This window comes from Gallus gallus, chromosome 22 (genome assembly GCF_016699485.2).
Source record: "Gallus gallus isolate bGalGal1 chromosome 22, bGalGal1.mat.broiler.GRCg7b, whole genome shotgun sequence".
In the NCBI taxonomy this organism is placed as follows: domain Eukaryota; kingdom Metazoa; phylum Chordata; class Aves; order Galliformes; family Phasianidae; genus Gallus; species Gallus gallus.
In genome coordinates, this window is record NC_052553.1 from 1,427,141 (window position 1) to 1,448,475 (window position 21,335).

The following is a 21,335-nucleotide window of genomic DNA, read 5'->3' on the forward strand; positions in this document are numbered from 1 at the left end:
TTCATTGAGGTGCATTAGGATGCATTGGGATGCGTTGGGGTGCACTGGGATGCACTGGGATGCGCTGGGACAGGGCTGTCCCCATCCCTATGTGTAGGATTTGGGATTCGGTGACCCCGTGTGTCCCCACTCCCAGCCCTAAGCCACCCCCCTATGGGAAGGCGGTGCTGTGTCCCTCTGCCCGCTGTCCATTTGTCCGTCCCCAAGAAGTTTTGGCTGCAATAGGGCCGCACAACGTGGGGTCACCCCAAACAGAGGGGAATACCACATTTAGGGCTTCTGGGGTGTTCTCAAGGATGCTCAGCGCACCAAACCAGGGCACCATCAGGGCATAATTTGGGATCCCATTGGGGTGGGATCTGGGATCACATCGGGATGTACTTTAGGAGCTCAGTGAGGATTTGGGAGCCCATTTGGATGGGATTTGGGAGCCCATAGGGTTGGGATTTGGGATCCCATGGGGTTGGGATTTGGGAACCCATTTGGATGGGATTTGGGATTCCATGGGGTTGGGATTTGGGAGCCCATAGGGTTGGGGTTTGGGAGCCCATTTGGATGGGATTTGGGAGCCCATAGGGTTGGGATTTGGGAGCCCATAGGGTTGGGATTTGGGAGCCCATGGGGTTGGGATTTTGAAGCCCATAGGGTTGGGATTTGGGAGCTCATCGCAATGGGATTTAGGGACTCCTTGGGATGGGATATGGGAGCCAATTGGAACAGGATTTGGGATCTCATTGGGATGGGATTTGGGGCACCCATCAAGCCATGCCCAGGATGTGGCTTTGGGACAGCGCTTGGGGTCCCAGTAGGAGCTCAATTAGGACCCATCGGGGTACGACCAGGAGGGGATTCAGACGCCCACCAGAGCATCGTTTAGGAGCTCACCAAGCCATGCCTGAGGCTCCCAAACCGCCCCGTGACGTCAGCCAGCCACACTCCAGCCCGGCACGCCAAGGGTTAACACCCCCCCCCCCCTCTCCCGGCCGTGACGTCACGGAGGGGCCGGAAGGGGCGGGGCCTGGCGGCAGTACTTCCGGGAGCGGCGCGGGCCGGCGGGCACCATGAGCTGGTGAGGGCGGCGGGGCCGTTTCGGGGCCGTTCCGGGGCTGCGGACGGGGCTGAACCCAGAGAGAGCCCGGAGCGCTTCCCGGGGCTCCTCGCCGGGCTCCGGGCCGCGTTGGGGCGGGGAGGGGGCTTCGCTTTCGGCCTGCGGTGGTCCCGCGGCCTGCACTGCGTGTGGGGCGGGTGTGGGCCTTATGGGGGGTGTGGGGTGGGGTGGGCAGGCGTAGGCCTTGTGGGGTCTGAACGGGTGTGGGGTGAGAGAGTTGTGTGGGGTGGGCTGGGATAGAACGTGTGGGGAGTGCGGGTGGGGGGTGGGGTGGGCCGTATGGGGTCAGCAGCTGTGTGATGTGTGGGGTGGGTGGGTATGGACGGGCCGTGGGGGTGGGGTGGGGTGGGGTGAGCAGTTGTGTGTGGTTTATGGGGCGGTGTGGGGTGGGCAGGGTGGGCCTTGTGGGGTCTGCAGGTGTGTGATATGTGGGGTGGGCATGTATAGGGATTGTGGGGTGGGAGGTATCGACCTTCCAGGGCTTGTGGGTGCACGGTGTGTGGGGCAGGCCTTGTAGGACGGTGTCGACCCCATAGGAGGGGTTGGTGGCTACAAACCATGTAGGGTTGGTGGGTGTATGCTGTGTAGGGTTGGTAGGTTGGTTCCGTATGGGGCGCACAGCTGCAGCACTGCGTGTGGAGGCCCCAAATCCTCCCGGTCAGCCCCTACAGCCACACAGCAGCGATGTGGGGCTGCCCCATGGAAACAACACCGGGATTCCCAGGTGCGTACGGTGCGCTCGGGGCAGCGCTCAGCCGGCCCTATTCACTCACCCTTCGGGTTGAAACGCACTTAGCTTTAGGTTCGCCCTTTTTGCTCTATCCCAGCGCTGCTCTGTCGGCGGGGTTTGCCAGCAAAGCTCAGCGCTGCTGTGTGCCCTCACTGCCCCTCTGGCTGCTGCTGTGGGGCTGCAGGGGAAGCCCAAACACGGTGCTTTGCAGCGTGCCTCGGTGCTGCAGCATGCAGCCGTCCCCTGGCGCATGCTGGCCGGCGCGCGATGCACGTGGCCCCGTGCAGGAAGGTCTCTTTTGCTTTCGCCGCAGAGGAATAAAAGGCCGTTGTGTGAAGGATTGGGCTGTGGCTCGGTGGGAAGCTGAGCTGCCCCGTTCTTTTCCAGCTCCGAACCCCGGCGGCAGTCGTGGAGCGTATTGCAGCTCACGCGTCAGCGGGGGGCCGTGGGCCCTGCAGGGCTTGGGCTGTGCGTCGGGGACACAATCGCCCTCAGTGCGGCCTCAATGGTTGGCCCTCAGCCTCACCAATTCATGCAGCTCTGAGCGCGGCCGCCCGCCCCGATGAATCGCCCCATTGATGTGGGGCCGGGCTTTGGCGTGGCCGTGGGGTTGGGTGACGCGGCGCCCCGGCTCTGCCCGTTGTGCTGCGGACGTCAGAGGGAAAAGGACCCGGCGTGGGCGCTCCGTGCGGAGGGTGAGCTCAGTTCCCCCGTTGGGAGGGGGTCTGTTGGCTTTGTGTTGTGCCTCACCCCGGCGAGGGGCGGCCCGGCCCCACTCCCTGCGCCCTTTGGGGTCACCCGTGGGGCTGGAGCTGCGTCCTCAGCTCAACCTCACGTGTGATGCGATGAGAGATCTCCGCTTCCTTCCGCGCAGCCCCTGACTCGTGGCTCCCGTTCGTAGGACGGTATGCGCCCCGATGTTGTGCCGCCTTAATGCTTTGCTTTCCCTCCTTCTGCCCACAAAGGGCAGAACTCGGCCTGGCACATCCTCTGCACCGCTCCGCAGCTGGGAGAGGCGTCCGTCCGTCCTTCCCATGGCGTCCTTCCTTCCGTCCGTCCGTCCTTCCTTCCCATGGCGTCCTTCCGTCCGTCCGTCCTTCCTTCCCATGGCGTCCTTCCGTCCGTCCGTCCTTCCTTCCCATGGCGTCCTTCCGTCCGTCCGTCCTTCCTTCCCATGGCGTCCTTCCGTCCGTCCGTCCTTCCTTCCCATGGCGTCCTTCCGTCCGTCCTTCCCATGACATCCTTTCGTCCCATGGCTGCATCATTCCCATCGCTCAAAGGGGAGGCATTACCCCAGGGATCCACGAGGCTCCTGCAGGTGGATTAAAGCCCCAATTCCTTTGCTGGGCAGCTCAGCAGTGCTGCCTTTATGGGCTGTGCTCCACTAGAGCAGCAGTCAGCCTGTTTTTGGAGGCAGCCTGCACGGCCAGGCGTGAGCTTTCCTAAAGCTCGGTGGTTTCCTTTACACCCGCGGGGCTTTTGGTGCCCTCAGAGCTGTGTCAGCCCCTCGGTGCCCCCTGCAGGACCCCCCGGACCTCAGCTGAGCAGCTGAGAAGTGAAATGGTGGCTCTCACCGCATCGTCGCCTCCCGTCACAGCGAGTGCCTCATTTGTGGCAATCCGAAGGGGGTTTTTTAAGGTTCTTGGAACCGAATGAGACCAAATGCTTTGCAGCTCGTCAACACGCTCCTGAATTCCTCCTCTTTTGGCTCCCGGTTGTAGGGACGGGAAGGGGCTCTGAGCAGCACGACAGCTCGGGATGCGAGCGCGGCGGCACCGCTGCAACAGCTGCTGTTTACTGGGAGAAGAAACATGCGAAGCAAATGTTGACGGTGAGGCAGCACGAAGCACGTGTGTGCTCACTGTTAGTGCTGGGGGTGCTCGGAGAAACCCCGACGTGGCTCAGCCCCACAGCTGCTGAGTGCTGAGCTGGAGGGCGGGGGGCTCTGTGTGCGCTGAGGGTGTGGGGTCCATGCGGGGAAAAGAGTGGGGCTGTATGGGCGTGCGGGACTTCGTGCTCAGCTCTTTGTCAATTGGAACCCATAGGGATGTGAATGTGTTCTAGCAAATAGTTTGGGATGGAGGGGAGGATGGGCCGGGTAGAGTTGAGCCGACTGTCCCGGAAGGGACAACGGGTTGGGGGTTTATGGCAGGGAAGCGCTGGGATCGGGAGCAGCAGGGAGCTGTGTTGGGGTGGTAGCGTAAGAGCAGCGCGGAGCTGTTGATTCTGTGCTCTGTGTGTTGGGGCTGTGCCCTCGATCGATGGGGATGCTGTCTGGAGCCCAAACCTTGGTCCTCCCATGGTCAGTGGGCCTTGGTCTGTGGCTCATGGTCCTTCCGTGGTCGATAGTCAATGACTCATGGTCCCACCGTGGTCAGTGGGCCTTGGTCAGTGGTGTGTGGTCACTCCATGGTCATTGGCTCATGGTTCCTGTATGATCTACAGCTCATGGTCTCTCTGTAGTCAGTGGACCTTGGTCAATGACTTGTGGTCCCTCCATGGCCAGTGGGCCTTGATCAATGGCTCGTGGTCCCTCCTTGGTCAATGGTTTGTGGTCCTTCCATGGTCAGTGGGCCCTGGTCAATGTCTTGTGGTCCCTCCATGGCCAATGGTCCTTGCTCAATGGCTCGCTGTCCTTCCATGGTCAATGTCTTGTGGTCCATCCATGGTCAGTGGGCCCTGGTCAATGTCTTGTGGTCCCTCCATGGCCAATGGGCCTTGCTCAGTGGCTCGCTGTCCTTCCATGGTCAATGTCTTGTGGTCCCTCCATGGCCAATGGGCCCTGGTCAATGTCTTGTGGTCCCTCCATGGCCAATGGGCCTTGCTCAGTGGCTCGCTGTCCTTCCTTGGTCAATGTCTTGTCATCCCTCCATGGCCAATGGGCCTTGGCCTGTGGCTCATGGTCCCTCTGTGGTCAATAATCAACGGCCCACGGTCCATCCAATGCTCCCGTTCCCCCCAGCTCCCATGGGAGTCAGAGGTTGGGTGGGACTGCAGGTTTTGGTGGTGCTGATGGTTGGCCCCGATGATCTCAGTGGTCTTTCCCAGCCTTCACAGCTCTGACATCAGATGGGATGAGGCGAAGGGATGCCGGCGCCGAGCGGAAGCGCCGCGATGGGGATTTCTTAATTATTATTTTTTCCATCTCCTTTGTGCAGGTAGCAAAAAAGCAGCGTTAGAGTTGAGCCACAACCGCGTTTCACAACCATGCTTAAAAAGGATATTTTTGTAGCATAGTCAGGGCCTAAAACAGCCTTGCAGAATTCTGCTCACCCACGCGCCTGGCGTGAGTAATTTTCTTTTGATGGGTGAGTAAAACATCATTATTTTTTTTTTTATTTTTTTTTTTCATGCTCATCTCGGAATGGGTGGGAGAGCGGATTCTGACACAAGGTTGGGTTTGCTCGGAGCCGTGCAGGAGGGGCTGCACGTGGACAGCAGCGCTGAGCTCAGGCGGCACCGACCCACGTCGGCACCGCTCTCACACCTTTCTGCTTCCCGGCGCTGCAGTGCCGTCCACCCCCCGTCTGTTTGCGGGGATGAGGCTGTAATGCAGCCAGCAGGGCGTGCTGTGGGGGTCCCGGCCCCTCGGACCCCCCTCCTGGCTTCTCCCCACCCCGTACCCTCCCACGCTGTGGGGAAGCAGGCCTGCACCCGGCGCGGAGCCGCTCCAGCAGGAGCTTTTTGCCATGTGTTGGAATCATTTTTTCCTCTTTTTGCATCTCAGTGCTGTGTTTGGAGCCGTTGCTATGAGGAATGGGGGGGTGGGAAGGGGGGGGGGGGGGGTGGGGGGAGCGGGGTGGGACGGTGCATGCGGTTGCCATGGACACGGTGTAGTACAGCAATGCGCCCGGAGGGATGGAGCGATGGATCCCGGTGGTGCTGCTGGTTTTGTCACCTGCACAGGGCTGGAATTCCCCGCTCTGAGGGCACCCGGCGCTGCGTGCTGCAGCTTTAGGGCTCCGCGGGGGCTTTGGAGGGGGTTTGGACGGCACGGAGTGCTCTGTTGGTGTTTGTAGGGCGCTGCATGGTGGGGTGGCTGTGAGCTCCTCCTTGGCCAAAGCTCGCCGTGCTGTGGGCATGGTGACAGCCCAGGGCTGCTGCCCTGCGCTCCTGGTGGCACCACGGGGTCTGGGGAGCAGAGCTTTGCCTGGGGAGCACAGGGCTGAACCCACCGTGGATCCCATAGGACGCTCCGTGGGACGGAGGCAGTGCCCATCCGTGGGCACGGTGGCAGAAGGAGCGTTGCCCCCCAAAATGGATCGCTGTGGTTGGCGCTGCGGTCCCTTTGCGCCCGCATTCCCGGGGGGTGCAGCAGAGTGGGAGCTGCGTTCCGTCTCCATTCCCCCACAGACCCCACTGAGCTGTAACTCCTCTGCCCACGAGGTTTGTTTGCAGCTCCCCGATGCGTCCCGGGGGGAGGAACTGAGATCCTTTGGTGCTCAGCCCTGGGTGTGCACGTGGAGAAGCCAAGTAAATATATGGCATTGCTGGGGAAACTTCAGAGAGAACGAAGCTCAGCTTCTCCCACCTTCCCCTCCCTGGGGTTGCTGCTCATCCCTCAGCAGAAGCTCGCAGGGTTCTCTCCACCCACACTTCTTTCCTCGCTTTCAGCCCTTCCCACCCTGCTCCACGCAGCGCCCCGACCCCATGGCAGCGCCCCGACCCCATGGCAGCGCCCCGACCCCATGGCAGCGCCCCGACCCCATGGCAGCGCCCCGACCCCATGGCAGCGCCCCGACCCCATAGCAGCGCGCAGTGCTGGGCTGACTCAGCGTGCTCTTCAGGAACGCGATTTCAAAGGATTTCACACCCCAAACAGCAGCCCCTGCACTCCCTGGCTCAGCAGAAACGAGAAAGCAAACAAAAAAAAAGGGGGGGAAAAAAAAGCACCAGTTCTGCTTTGCCCTCTTCAGGTGACTCCTCTCACCCCCCTCCCCCCCCAACTTGGCTGTGCTGTCTCTGTGCCCCCCATCCTGTGATGCTCTGCTCCCCGCTCTGCCGTTCCTTTCTGCTTTGCTTCCCTCCTGGTTCTTTTTTTTTTTTTGCTTTTCTTTCTGCAGATCCGTATTCAGAAAGCAAAAAGAGTTGGCAGCACCCAGGAAGATTGCCTCCAATTGTAACAGAGCAACAACAACAACAGCCACCCAAAAAGCAGAGCGAATAGACGTGGCTTTGCGCAGGGTTATGTGCTGCAGGTTGTACCCAGACAGATAATTAGCCAAGTGGCATCACGATGCTAATAGAGGTATTTACTGTTCTGTGTTTGTGGAGCTCTGCTGCCTTTCTTTTGTTCTGGAGGAGAGCAGGGAGGGTTTCGATCCCCCTCAGCACAGAGGGGAGGGACCCCCTGCCCTGCCCTGCTTGTGGCGCTGCCTTCCTCCCCTTCCTCCTCCTCCTCCTCCTCCCCATGTGGCTGCAGCTGAGCCTGAGCTCCCTCTCTTACTGCTTAAATGCATTAATTGCCATTTAATTGCACTTTCCCCTGGGTGCAGCCCTGCAGTGGGGGGTCTCCAGCCCCACGTCGTGACATCTCTCTCTCCCTCCCCCTGCTTACAGAGCGCTTTTAGCCTCGACTGTGCCTCCTTCTCCGCAGTGGTGCTGTGCCACCCTTTGCCCTCCTGCAGCTCACCGTGGCCCCGTGCACAGCCAGGTTGGTGCTGCCGCTTCCCAAAGCACAGCGTGTGCCACAGGGCAGGAGGGGCACCTCGGCTGGGTTATATTTGACCCCATGCAGGAAAACATTGAGAAAAATCCGTGTTTTTTCTCTCCCTTTTGGCGCTCGCTTCCTGCCAGGCACCGCACGGCCGGGTACCGAGCGGTAATTACACACCACAGGAGGGTTTGTTTATAGAGGAGGGGTGATTCACAGCGCCTGGAAAGGGTTAACAGCCCAAAATGACATCGGCTGAAGGGAAGGACAATAAACAGGAAGCTGTGCCCAAAGCGTGCACTTATCGCGGTGACTCAGGTCGGCGCCCGGCTTCGTTACCGGCGGCTTAATTACACCGTTGGTTTGGAAGCGGTGCCAGAGCTCAGCTGGAAGGAGGTGGGCAGGGCTGGGGGTGGTGGGCTGCCTTGGGTTGGGTTGCGTTGGTGGGCTGCCTTGGGTTGGGTTGTTGCTGCCTTGGGTTGGCTTGGTGGGCAGCGTTGCCTTGGGTTGTTGCTGCGTTGGGTTGGGTTGTTGCTGCGTTGCACAGCGTTGAGTTGGTGGGCAGCGTTGGGTTGGGTTGTTGCTGCATTGGGTTGGGTTGTTGCTGTGTTGGGCAGTGTTGAGTTGGTGGGCAGCGTTGGGTTGGGTTGTTGCTGCATTGGGCAGCGTTGGGTTGGGTTGGTGGGCAGCATTGCGTTGGGTTGGGTTGGTGGGCAGCGTTGGGTTGGGTTGTTGCTGCCTTGGGTTGGGTTAGTGGGCAGCATTGCCTTGGGGTGGCTTGTTGCTGCCTTGGGTTGGGTTGGTGGGCAGTGTTGGGTTGGGTTGTTGCTGCCTTGGGTTGGGTTGGTGGGCAGTGTTGGGTTGGGTTGTTGCTGCCTTGGGCAGTGTTGGGTTGGGTTGGTGGGCAGCATTGCGTTGGGTTGGGTTGGTGGGCAGCGTTGGGTTGGGTTGTTGCTGCCTTCTGTTGCTGCATTGGGAACTCCTTCCTGCAGGAAGGGGGCGGTGGGAGCCTGGGGTGGGGGGAGCAGCCCTGGATTGGGGTACCACGTGAGAAGTGGGGCGGCTGCCATGGAGTCCAGCGCAGCATCGGGGCGCAGTGCTGATGGGCTGTGAGGTGTTGGCCTGCATTTGTCACAGGACTGGCTTTGCTTTGCAGCTGCGCCGGGAGATTCTGGGTGAGGTGTTTGAGTGAAGCATTGCCTCCATGGCTCAGTGGAACACCCCGAGGGCAGCAGTTGTGGCCCTGCCTTTCTTTTTGCTTATCAGTAGAATAAAAGCCCAGAGGTTCTCAGGGTCACCGCCTGCCTGTAAGGACCCGACCGGGCCGCCCTGCAGTGCCGGGCGATGCCTTGGAGTGCCGCTCACCTCTGAGCTGACTCACACTGTGGCTACGGAGGTAACGCAGATGTCAGCAGCAGGGATGTGAGGGCAGAGGGCTGCGGTGCGGGCAGGCTGAGCAGCTCACATCGGAGCTCCTTTTAATGCCCCCTTCCTGAGTATTTACAGCCTTTGCTGTTGGCGTTGTAATGGAGCGCGCCCTGCAGCACCCAACGCCTTTATTGCTATGGCAGGAGAGCACAGCGCGGCCTCGGAGGGGCTGGGGGGGGGTCTCGGTGGGGTGCCAGGCTGTGCTGGGGGTCCTCGGCCCACACCCACACCCCGCCCCCCCCATGGATACGGGCTTCTGCTGCATCGCCTCCCGCTCACCGTTTCCTCCCCTCTCCCTTCTCTCTTTTCCCAGGATCCCGTTCAAGATCGGGCAGCCCAAGAAACAGATTGTACCCAAGACAGTGAGTAAAGCAATTCCCCGTTTTTAGCCGCAGCCTCTGATCATGTGGCTGTGAGTCAGGGCGGCTCTTTGGCTCGCCCCACTTGGCGAGGAGGCGGCGGGGAGCGAGCGGGACCTGCAGCACTGCGCTGCTCCGTCCCCGCTGCTATGGGAGCCCCGTGCTGGAGGGAGCGCTGCTCCGGGCCCGGCTGCTGCCCGGGAAGGGGCTGGGATGGCTCTCCTTGGAGGCAGAGATGCGGCCGGCCAGCCAGCCTGCCTGCCTGCCTGCCTTCCTTCTTTCCCTCCTTCCTTCCTTCCCTCGCTCGGCGGTGGCTTGTTTGTTCATCCTCGCTGAGCAGATGGAGGAGGAGGAGTGGTTCAGATCGCTGAATATAACTGTTTCCAAAGAAAGGCTCATAAGCTGAGATGCTCAGTGCTCGGGCGTGAATTAATTTGTGCTGTGCAGCATTTGCTTTAAAAGCAAATTAAAGGAGCGTTTTGTCTTCCCGTGGCTCCCATCCCCGCTGCCGCCGCGTGCAGCTGCCTGCGGTGCTTCCCCTTCTCCAGCAGCTGCTCTTTGCCTTTGTCCTGCACACCTCACCCCGAGCACCGGCGCAGTTCCTGCTCCAAACGGAGTGCTTTGCAGCCGGCTCCCAACTGCCGGTGCAGGATTAATGCACGGCGGGCAGAGGGGAAGGAGAGGACCGTCGCGTCCTCTCCTTCAGCAGCACTGCAGGTGGGCAGCACTGCAAGGCTGGGATGGACCGACGGCCCACGGCGGTTCACCCCATTTAGTTCTGCTTTCCAGCTGCTCGGGGATTTGCCTCCTGCTCTTCCCAGCGGGGCTGTCAGAGCTGCCTGCCCTGGGAGCCGTGGCTGTCCGTGGCCGTCTCCATCCCACCCAGCCCCACATTTGGGTCGATTTTGCTTTCTTTTCTGCTGGTTTTGCCCCGTCCTGCTGGGCTTGGGCTGGGGCAGTGCAGCGGGTCCCAATGCTCTGCACAGACCCGTGGGAGAGGTGGGGATGGGGCAGCTCTGAGCGTCCCACGGCAGAGCTCCGTTGTGCAGCGCCATTTGCAGGCCTTTCCCCATCCGTCCTTCCCTCCCTAACGAAGAGGAGTTGTGTCAATGGGCCGCCGACCTCTGGGCACGGGGGAGGTTAAAAAGGAAAGGCATCTGTTGGAGCTGCGCTGCTCCGGCTGGCTGCGTGTGGAACCGGAGTGCAGAGCTGTGCCAAGAGGCTGAGCTCACCGCAGTGCCTTTTTTTCTGCTCTCTTTCCTTGGCTGTTGTTGTTTTTCCTGTGCTGGGCTCGGTGTCAGATCTGGGCCGGTCGCAGTTGTGAGGCGATGCGCTGAGGCTGCCCGGGGGATTAGTCACAGCTCCCCGTGCCCACTCGCTTCTCAGCCTTCGAAGGAGGCCAATGTGTCAGCCCTGCGGGAAGGGAACCCCGGCACGGAGCGCTGCCCGGTCAGCCGGGGTGATCTCCCACCCCCCAGACGGCCGCCGCTTCGTTTCCACCTTAACCTGAGCAAATCCTATTGCAGACGGCGTAATCTCTCCCCTCCTCTCCCCTGCCAGGAGCAGCTGTCGCCGGCTGGGAGGGCTCTGTGGCCCCTGGAACTAATGCCCGTCGATGGGACTTAGCCCTGCTGCAACCCCGGCCGTGCTCGGCGCTTCCTGCTCAAACCCCGTGCGCAGCTGAAGCCTCTTAGGGCAGAGATGTTCCCCCCGGGCTGAGCAGGGGTTATGCAGGAACCAGAGCCGTGCTTGTCCTCAGCTCCAGCGCTCGGTGCAGTTCAGCCCTGTCCCCTCGAGGCCCTGCGGTGCTCCTCACCGGGGCTCAGGCGATCTGAGATGGGTGAGATGGTCTGAGATGGTGACGCGTGTCTCCATGGGGCTCAGGGCTGCCCGTCGCGTGGCAGCCAGCTGGCTCTCACCTGTTGGGATGGGGAATGGGGGCGCAGCCCCTCCGTACCCCCAGCTTCCAGCCTGCCCTCCCTCGCCCTGCTCAGGCTCACGGGGAGCCGTGCTGCTCTGCTAACCTGGGTGAGTCAGCTTGGCAGGGCCGGGGGCTCATTGACTCATCCCGGCAGCCCTGCGCTCCCCCGGGGTCAGATGGAGCAGTAGGATTCCATGCAGCTGTCCGTCCCGCTGTTTCCATTGGGCTCCAGCAGAGAGCTGGAAATCCTGCAGTAACCACGGAGGAAATGGCGCAGAAGTCGTGGGGTGAAACCGGGCGGGGTGGGTGAACTTCAGCCCTCCCCGTGGGCCGCGGTGAGCTCTGGAGGCGCTCTTTGGTGCCCACCTTGGAAGCACTGCGCGGCTCCTCCGGCTGAGACCCACGCAGTGCCACGCTGTGCGCATCGCCGCGGCTCAGGGCTGCATGGACGGCACCCACCCACGGGACAGCACCCACCCACAGCACCTCCGTGGGTGGCAGCCACCCCATCTTGGATGCCCTCCCTGACCCTTTGGGCGCGCCGGGGATGGGCTGATGTTGGATTTGGTCACCTTGGAGGCCCCTCCTGGCCGTAACGGCGGTGCTTCGCCCTCGGTTGGCAGCACGGCTGAACCCGGCAGAGCTCCACCATATGGCACAGTTCGGCCTAATTACACGGCTCTGCTTCTCGGACGGGAGGACGCGTTCCCTTCCTGCACCTTCCCAGCACCCGTGAGAAGGCTGAGCCCGCTGGAACGCGTAGAAATCAGCGCGTCCTCCTCTAGGAAAGGAAATGCACCTCCAGCACAGCCCCTTATTTCCATCTCTTTGTAGTGCAGCCTTTGGTTTCACGGCCTCCGTGGCGGCGCTGCCCTGCGAGCGGGAGGGCTGCTGGCGGCGGAGCGAACGGCGTTTGCCAACAGCGAGGAGAGGCTGAGAAAGGAGCGCCGTTCGCCTTCGGGAGCTCGGCCTCCTTGATGTGGATTTGTTAGAAGGCGGCCGTGGTGCATTAAGCGGCGCGGCTGCCGGGGAGAAGAAGGGGAAGCAGGGGTTGGTGTTTGAGTGTGCAGAGAGCGGTGAGGTGGGGTTATTGGGCCGCCATGGAATTCCCCTTTGGGGGGTTGGAGTTTTCTCGCCCTCACTCCTCGCCCTTGTTACTCTTAACGAGCCCATCCTACCCGCAGCCCTCCACCCCCCGGTGCCGTTGATGGCCACCAGGAGCGTGCTTTGCGGGACGTGCTTGGCTTGCTCTCTGCCCGTCCTCCCCCACCCATGGGTGCTGCAGGGCCGGCTCCGCTCCGGGCCCCATCCCCATGGACGGGAATAGCGCCGAGTGGGAGGCAGTTGCTGCTGTGGGCGTGAAAAAGAAGAGCGGTCGGCGGGCAGCTGTCTGCAGCCGTGGCACGGAGTCAGGGGGGCAGCTGGGTGTGCTGCGGGCACCTCGCTCCCTGGGGGGCACAGGGGGGGCGCGTTGAGCTCTCTGAGAGGGCGGCGGGGCGGTGGGAGGGGATGCCCAGGGGGTGGTGGGGTCAATGGGGGTGTTCGGAGCGATGGGGATGTGGCACTGAGGGACGGGGTGGGGGTGGATGTGGGGTTCTTGGGGGGTCTTTTTGGACCCCTCCAAAACCTCTCTGTGGTTCTGTGGGCGGGGTGGGATGGGTTGGGGTTGGACTTGGGGTTGGTGGTGGTCTTTTCCAACCTTGATGGCTCTATGGGCGTGAGGGGCATGCGATGGGGTTGGGCTTGGGGTTCTTGGGGGTCTTTTCCAATCCCCGTGGTTCTGTGGGCATGGTGGGATGGGTTGGGGTTGGACATGGTGGTCTTGGTGGTCTTTTCCATCCTTGATGGTTCTATGGGCACGGTGGGTGAAGGTTGGGGTTGGATTTGGGGTTCTTGGGGGTCTTCTTTGACCTCCGTGGTTCAGTGGGCCGCAGTGAGATGGGTTGGGGTTGGATTTGGGGTTCTGAGCAGCCTTTTCCAACCTCGGTGGCTCTGTGGGCGTGGTGGGCACAGATTGGGGTGGGACTCCGTGATCGTGGCGGTCTTTTCCATCCTTGATGGTTCTGTGGGCATGGTGGGGGTGGGTTGGGGTTGGATTTGGGGTTCATGGGGGTCTTTTTTGATCTCTGTGGTTCTGTGGGCACGGTGGGATGGGTTGGGGTGGGATGTGGTGGTCTTGGTGGTCTTTTCCATCCTTGATGGTTCTGTGGGCACGGTGGGAGTGGGTTGGGGTTGGACTTGGGGTTCTTGGGGGTCTTTTTGACCTCTGTGGTTCAGTGGGGACGGTGGGGAGTGGGTTGGGGTTGGACTTGGGGTTCTTGGGGGTCTTTTCCAATCCGCATGGTTCTGTGGGCATGGTAGGCATAGATTGGGGTGGGACACGGTGGTCTTGGTGGTCTTTTCCATCCTTGATGGTTCTATGGGCCCGGTGGGGGTGGGTTGGGGTTGCATTTGGGGTTCTTGGGGGTCTTTTCCAATCCCCATGGTTCTGTGGGCATGGTAGGATGGGTTGGGGTGGGACGTGGTGGTCTTGGTGGTGTTTTCCATTGTTGATGGTTCTATGGGTACAGTGGGTGAAGGTTGGGGTTGGATTTGGGGTTCTTGGGGGTCTTCTTTGACCTCCGTGGTTCAGTGGGCCGCAGTGAGATGGGTTGGGGTTGGATTTGGGGTTCTGAGCAGCCTTTTCCAACCTCGGTGGCTCTGTGGGCGTGGTGGGCATAGATTGGGGTGGGACGTGGTGGTCTTGGTGGTCTTTTCCATCGTTGATGGTTCTATGGGTACAGTGGGTGAAGGTTGGGGTTGGACTTGGGGTTCTTGGGGGTCTTCTTTGATCTCCGTGGTTCTGTGGGCACGGTGGGAGTGGGTTGGGGTTGGACTTGGGGTTCTTGGGGGTCTTTTTGACCTCTGTGGTTCAGTGGGGACGGTGGGGAGTGGGTTGGGGTTGGACTTGGGGTTCTTGGGGGTCTTTTCCAATCCGCATGGTTCTGTGGGCATGGTAGGCATAGATTGGGGTGGGACACGGTGGTCTTGGTGGTCTTTTCCATCCTTGATGGTTCTATGGGCACGGTGGGGGTGGGTTGGGGTTGGGCTTGGGGTTCTTGGGGGTCTTTTCCAATCCCCGTGGTTCTGTGGGCATGGTGGGATGGGTTGGGGTGGGACGTGGTGGTCTTGGTGGTCTTTTCCATCGTTGATGGTTCTATGGGCACGGTGGGATGGGTTGGGGTTGGATTTGGGGTTCTTGGGGGTCTTTTTTGACCTCCGTGGTTCAGTGGGGACGGTGGGGTGGGTCGGGGTGGGACTTGGTGGTCTTGGTGGACTTTTCCAACCTCGGTGGCTCTGTGGGTGTGGTGGGATGGGTCGGGGTTGGGGTTCCTGATGGTCTTTTGCAACCTCCGTGACTCTGCGTGCGCCGTGGGGGGCGGTTGGGGTTGGCTTTGGGATCCTGGCGGTCTTTTCCAACCTCCCCGTTGGGAGTTTTTCCTCCCGGGGGGTGCAGACGTTTCCCTGCCCTTCCGTCGGGCGCCGCTGCTTCGCCTCCGTCGCACCGCACGGGAGGAAGCAAACAGCAGAAGGGAAAGGGGCTGCAAAGCTCTCCGGGCCGCTGTTTTATGGCCGCCACCTCTCAGGAGGAGGCGTTTGTGGGGGACAGCGGTGCCAGGAGGACCCTCCCCGCCCTGCAGCTCCCTGCCAGGACCCGCCGCCCTCCGAAGGACACCGCTGTGAGTCACAGCCGACCCTCCGCGTTTGCATCCGAAACAATTCACACCTCAGCCGTATAAATAGAGCGCAATGCCGGCCGGTTATTTTTGCAGCCGGAACAGCCATAGGAGCAGAGGGCGATGGTTCCCCGCGTGAGGCTGTGCTGACCTCCGGGCCCTGGCAGCTGCGTGGCTCCGTGGCGGCCCTCTGCCCCCCACGCCTCTCCAGCCCTGTTCTCCAGTGACCATTTTTAGCAGTGCAAAGGGCAGCCTGAGCTCGGCGGGGCTTTTTCATCCGCGTGCATCCCTGGGATGGTGGGAGCCGATGGTGCCAGCAGCTGTCCGGGAGCAGCGCTGCAATGGGGCTGTGCCAAACCCCACTGCGAGCCCTGAGCTGCGCCCAACCCCATAGCGCTGTGGGGTCTCCATGACCCCAACCCCACTGCACTGCTCTGCAGGCTCTGTGCGTCTCAAACCCCATAGCGCTGTGGGGTCTCCACCACTCCCCACCCCACTGCACTGCCCTGTAGGCTCTGAGCGTCTCAAACCCCATAGCGCTGTGCGGTCTCCATGACCCCAACCCCACTGCACTGCTCTGTAGGCTCTGTGCATCTCAAACCCCATAGCGCTGTGGGGTCTCCACAACCCCACTGCACTGCCCTGTAGGCTCTGAGCGTCTCAAACCCCATAGCGCTGTGGGGTCTCCACCACTTCCCACCCCACTGCACTGCTCTGTAGGCTCTGAGCGTCTCAAACCCCATAGCGCTGTGGGGTCTCCATGACCCCAACCCCACTGCACTGCTCTGTAGGCTCTGAGCGTCTCAAACCCCATAGCGCTGTGGGGTCTCCACGACCCCAACCCAATTGCACTGCCCTGTAGGCTCTGTGCATCTCAAACCCCATAGTGCTGTGGGGTCTCCACAGCCCCAACCCCACAGCACTGCCCTGTAGTCTCTGAGCATCTCAAACCCCATAGGGCTGTGGGGTCTCCACCACCCCAACCCCACAGCATCCCCGGCACCGGGGATGGGAGCTGCATGCACAGCACACGGATCAGAGGGAAGGCGGTTTGCAGCCCAGGTTGCTCAGCTCTGTGCTGCAGCGCTGCCGTTGCAGCAGCAATGCAGACTGGAAGGCGCCGTCCTATGGGGCGTTTTCATGCACCGAGCCCAGGGCTGAGATCCCAAACACGGCACGAAGCTTTGGGGTCCCGGCGGCTCCCAGCACGCGGCAGTCCCCAATAGCGCTGCAGGCTGACGGCACGAAGCTGCCCGGCTCTGATCCCATAACAACCACACACGTAGCGGAGATGGGCTGCCGGATGGCAGACAGGAGGGAGGGCCGAGGGCTGCAGCGTGGGATGGGGCGGCTGTGGGTCCTATAGGGGGGGCAGAGCTCCCTGCGCTGCTATGGGGGGTGCCGATCGCTGCCCCTCCGCCCCACACCGCGGCTGATTGCCGTCTGTTCTTTCTGCAGGTGGAGAGGGACTTCGAGAGGGAGTATGGGAAGCTGCAGCAGTGAGTGTCGGCCGCGGCGGTGGGTCGGGGACGTTGCGTGGCCGTGCTGTGCCCTTCTGCTGCGTCTGCCCCACAGACATCAGCCGGCCCCATAAGCGCCGCGTGGCGCTCGGGGTGGCTGAGGGTTCGTGCGGTGCCGGGGTGCTCCGTGTGCTCCGCTGGGGCTGTGAGCACAGAGCGCCCCAAATCTCCGCGGGTCGCAGCGGTGCTCAGCAGCTCCGAGCGCTGCCCCTATGGGAAGGGGGCGTTGGGGTTTCCCATTTGAGGGCAGGGCGTAGCGGGACGGATGCATTGAATGTGGGGTCGGGGAGGTGGCGGGGCTGGAAGCCATCCGAGCGGTGGCGCAGGGCAGCTCTGTGCTCGCAGAGCCCCACTCAGCAGCGCGCGGGCAGTCGGTTGCTTTCCAAGGTTGAGACTTTGGCCCCTTCGCCCCCACCTTTCAGACTGGAGGAGCAGACCAAAAAGCTGCAGAAGGACATGAAGAAAAGCACGGATGCGGATTTGGGTACGTTGGGTGCGGCGCCGCGGGGGGGGGACGGCGAGGGCTCCGCGGGGCTCTGCCCCACAGACGGCGCTCAGCCCCACTCCGCTTCGCTTATGGGGCCGTCCACACGTGGGCGGTGAGCCGCGGCCGTGCGGTGCTGCGTGGCCATATGAAGTGCTCCGTGCTCTGCATGGGCGAAGGGAAGAGCGGCGCTGAGCACAGAGCGCATCGCGGGCTGCCATGGAGGGCCGTCTGCGCCACGCGGCTGTGGGTGCAGAAGCAGAAGCAGAAGCAGAAGCAGAAGCAGAGCAGCCATCGAGGCCTGCATTGGCCGTGGGGGGGCCGCAGGGCGCCGCGGGGGTGCTGGGTGAGCTCCTCGCTCAGCATTGCCCTCCCAGGCGCCCAACGGTGGGCGTTGTTTGCACGGAGCGTTCGGAGCCCCCCAGGAGCTGTGGGAGGACTTTGTTTTCTCCGCGCTGCTCCGCGGCGCAGCGGGCGATGCGCCCCGGCCGATCGCGGGCTGAACCGCCATTGAAAGGTGCGGAGGGGGGGCTGCAGGGCTGCGCGGAAGGAGGGCGAACCCGGCCCACCCCCCCCCCCCCGGCTCTGGTGAGGCTCAGCCCATGGGGGGCCCATTCCCCCCCCCCGGAGCAGCTCTGCCCCTTTGGGCTCCGACCCTCCGGCTGTGCTCCCGCGGGGCGCAGTACGGTGGGGGGCTCTGAACGCCCGGACCCCCCCGTGATGGGGTGGGAGCTGCGCTATCGCCGCGCGCTTCTGAGCCCCCCCGCAGCCACATAACCTCCGAAGCGGAGTGTTTGACCCCTTGGTTGGGGGTCTTAAGGGGTCGTAAACCCCCTCCCGTGGGGCTCCGTTCGGGGGGGTGCAGTCGGGGTCCTCCGTGGCCCATCCGCCTCCGCTCTGCGGTTTAATCCCCCCCCCCCGGGAGTGGCTGCGCGGGTGGGACGGCGGATGGGTCCGATGGGGGCAGGAGGAGCACAGAGAGCGTTCAGCTCCGCGTCCCCCCACCTCCAATAGCTCCCATTGGCTCCGGGGGGGCGGAAGGCCGCGGCTCAATGGGGAAAGCATTCATCCCCCTTATGGATGCCGGGAGGGTGAAGCGCCCCCCCCCTGCAGGGCTGCTGCTCTGCTGCCCCCCCGGCAGCACTGCACGTAGATGGGATCTTTACGAAGCTGCTGGGAGCTGTAATGGCCCGAGAGTGACACGCAACGGTCTGCTGAGCAAAGCTGGGGGGTCGGGGGGGGTCGGGGGGGGTTGGAGGAGGTGGGGGGGGGGGAAAAGCCGCCTGCATTGGTTGTCCTTAAAGAGGGCCGCGGTTCTGTGAAGGCTGTGGGGGTTTCTGGTTGGCGTTGCTCACATCGGGGTGGCGCTGGGGGGGGGGTCGATGGGGGTCCCACTGCGATGTCCTTTGGGAGGCCTTATGGGGTCCCCGCGGTGGCCGAGGGCCCCCTGTTTGTCCCCGTCAGCCATCGCTGTGATACGGCTCACCGTCCTCTTATAGGATGGCAGCGCCGTTAGGGTCGGAACAGAGCACTAAAAGCACTAAAACCATTCTCACCGCAACTGTTGGCCCATCCCCACCGTGCCCTGAGAACCATCAGGGCTGGAAAGGACCCCCGAGACCCCCACGTCCAACCCCACCCCATCCCTCCATGCCCATAGAACCATGGAGGTAGCAAAAGACCCCCAGGACCCCCACATCCAACCCACCCCGCCATGCCCATAGATCCATCAAGGCTGCAAAAAGACCCCCAGGACCGCCAACCCCAACCCACCCCACCATGCCCATAGGTCCATCAAGGCTGCAAAAAGACCCCCACGTCCAACCCCAACCCATCCTACCATGCCCATAGAACCATGGAGGTAGCAGAAGACCCCCACGTCCAACCCCAACCCATCCCACTGTGCCCATAGATCCATCAAGGCTGCAAGAAGACCCCCAGGACCCCCACGTCCAACCCCAACCCATCCCACCATGCCCATAGAACCATGGAGGTAGCAAAAGACCCCCAAGACCCCCACATCCAACCGGTCCCGCCATGCCCATAGATCCATCAAGGCTTCGAAAAGACCCCCAGGACCCCCACATCCAACCCACCCCACCGTGCCCATAGATCCATCAAGGCTGCAAAAAGACCCCCAGGACCCCCACGTCCCACCCCAACCCATCCCACCATACCCATAGATATAAGGCTTCAAAAAGACCCCCAGGACCCCCACATCCAACCCATCCCACCGTGCCCATAGATCCATCAAGGCTGCAAGAAGACCCCCAGGACCCCCACGTCGCACCCCCCCCGCACCCCCCATGCTGCGCCCCTCACCTCCCCTCTTTCCCCCCGCGGCGGCGCTGCGCTCAGCCATGTCCAAAGCGGCCGTGAAGATCTCTTCGGACCTTCTGTCCAACCCGCTGTGCGAGCAGGACGCCGCCTTCCTCGGCGTGGTCACCGCCTTCGACACCGCCATGAGGAGGATGGACTCCTTCAACCAGGAGAAGGTGGGGGCGGCTTTGGCCGAGGGGGGGCGATGGGGGCGGCCGTTGCGTCCCCATATCCGGGGCTCTTCCAGCCCGGCATCCCATAATGTGGCTCCGGTCGTGCCGGGGCCGTCAGCTCATCCCAAAGCCGTGGGGTTGGTAAGCTGTTGGTAAGCATCCCTTCTGCTGCCAACAGGTGAATCAGATCCAGAAGACGGTCATTGAGCCCTTGAAAAAGTGAGTCCCGCCGTCGCCGTGTGGGTCACAGCGCGCTTCGTTGTGGCCGTGCTCCTTTGGGACGCGGTCCCCTTTGGGGTGCACTCTGTAGGGGTGTTGGGTCCGTCCCCGCGCCCGGCCGCCGTCCCGGTGGGTTTGTGGGGTCCCCATCCCACGGCTGTGCCACCCGCGTCCCAAAGGCGTCCTGCAGGGCTTGGAGTGCTCCAGGCGTAGGGGGACCCCTCTGGGGGGGCTGCGATGGGGCTGCGATGGGGCTGCGGGGTCCCCCAGCAGACCCCGTTGGGGAGCAGGGCGGGCTCAGTGCTGTCCGCCGTCGCGTGGGTCGCTCTGAGCGGGGCGGGATGGAGAGCTGCGCTGGGGGGACCCGCGGGGCTTTGACTGCTGCACAGCTCTGCGCCGTGGGGGGAACGCTGTGTGTGGAGGGGGAGTGCGGGGGGGGTCTGCGGGGAAGGAGGTGGGGGTCCCGGGGGGTGACCTGGATGGAGGAGGACGTGGGGGTCCCGGGGGGTGACCTCTGCAGAGAGGGAGATGCTCTTTGCTCTCCCAGCTCTCCCATTTCCCAGCTCTTTGGCTTTCCACTTCCCAGCTCTCCACAGCACTCAGCATCCCTGCCCCATCCCCATCCCATCCCCATCCCTATTCCAACCCCATCCCATCCCAACCCCATCCCATCCCCATCCCATCCCCATCCCTATTCCATCCCCATCCCATCCCATCCCCATCCCAACCCCATCCCCTCCCCACCCCATCCCATCCCCATTCTATCCCCATCCCCATCCCACCCCATCCCCACCCCATCCCCATCCCCATCCCACCCCATCCCCACTCCATCCCCACCCCACCCCATCCCCTCCCCATCCCTATCCATATCCCCTCCCCATCCCATCCCATCCCACCCCATCCCCATCCCATCCCCATCCCTATTCCAACCCCATCCCATCCCATCCCCTCCCCATCCCTATCCATATCCCATCCCTATCCATATCCCATCCCATCCCATCCCATCCCATCCCTGAACCCCCCCCGACCCCCCCATGGCATCAGCCCACATTTCCTCCTTATCCCCTCACCTCCCCTCAGCTGCCCCCCTTAAGCTGTAATCCCCTCTCAGCAGCACTGCCTCAGAAGTGCCGTGGAGCGGCCCGGCTCATTCCCCACAGCTGCTTTATGGCCGCCGTAATGCCCCGCAGTGCAGCTTCCCCCATGCAAAGGCCTCCAGCTGTGGGGCTGTGCCATGGGGCTGTGTTATGGGGCTGTGCCATGGGGCTGTGTTATGGGGCTGTGCTATGGGGCTGTGTTATGGGGCTGTGCCATGAGGCTGTGCTATGGGGTTGTGCCATCAGGTAGTGCTATGGAGCTGTGCCATGGGGCTGTGCTATGGGGTTGTGCTATGGGGCTGTGCCATGGGGCTGTGCTATGGGGTTGTGCTGCCATGAGGCTGTGCCATGGGGCTGTGTTATGGGGTTGTGCTGCCATGGGGCTGTGCTATGGGGCTGTGCTGCCATGGGGCTGTGCCATGGGGCTGTGCCATGGGGCTGTGCTGCCATGGGGCTGTGCCATGGGGCTGTGGGGTGGGGGTGGTTTGGGTTACCCCATAGGGTGGGATATGGGGGCTGTGAGGTGGGATATGGGGGCTGTGGGGTGGGGGTGGTTTGTGTTACCCCATAGGTGGGCTATGGGGGCTGTAGGGTGGGATATGGGGGCT

The 21,335-nt window shown here is 62.5% G+C and overlaps 1 protein-coding gene across 16 annotated transcripts in view; it reads left to right on the forward strand.

Moving 5' to 3' along the window:
• The first annotated feature begins 1,035 nt into the window (after positions 1-1,035).
• Positions 1,036-21,335, forward strand: part of BIN3 (bridging integrator 3) — a 30,229-nt gene continuing 9,929 nt past the window's right edge. For 2 of the 16 annotated variants that reach the window (XM_040651497.2, XM_046903484.1), the window contains exons 1-8: positions 1,036-1,069; positions 6,902-7,086; positions 7,398-7,491; positions 9,233-9,281; positions 16,374-16,433; positions 16,858-16,919; positions 19,278-19,414; positions 19,590-19,630. In XM_040651497.2, the coding sequence (XP_040507431.1) occupies positions 7,075-7,086; positions 7,398-7,491; positions 9,233-9,281; positions 16,374-16,433; positions 16,858-16,919; positions 19,278-19,414; positions 19,590-19,630 (455 nt within the window). In that variant the 5' untranslated portion in view covers positions 1,036-1,069; positions 6,902-7,074. Of the gene's footprint in view, positions 1,070-2,886; positions 5,147-6,901; positions 7,087-7,397; positions 7,492-7,634; positions 7,888-8,647; positions 8,888-9,232; positions 9,282-16,373; positions 16,448-16,857; positions 16,920-19,277; positions 19,415-19,589; positions 19,631-20,741; positions 21,114-21,335 lie in introns of those variants that run through there. The other 14 variants (XM_040651509.2, XM_040651507.2, XM_046903486.1 and 11 more) reach the window with 14 other exon arrangements.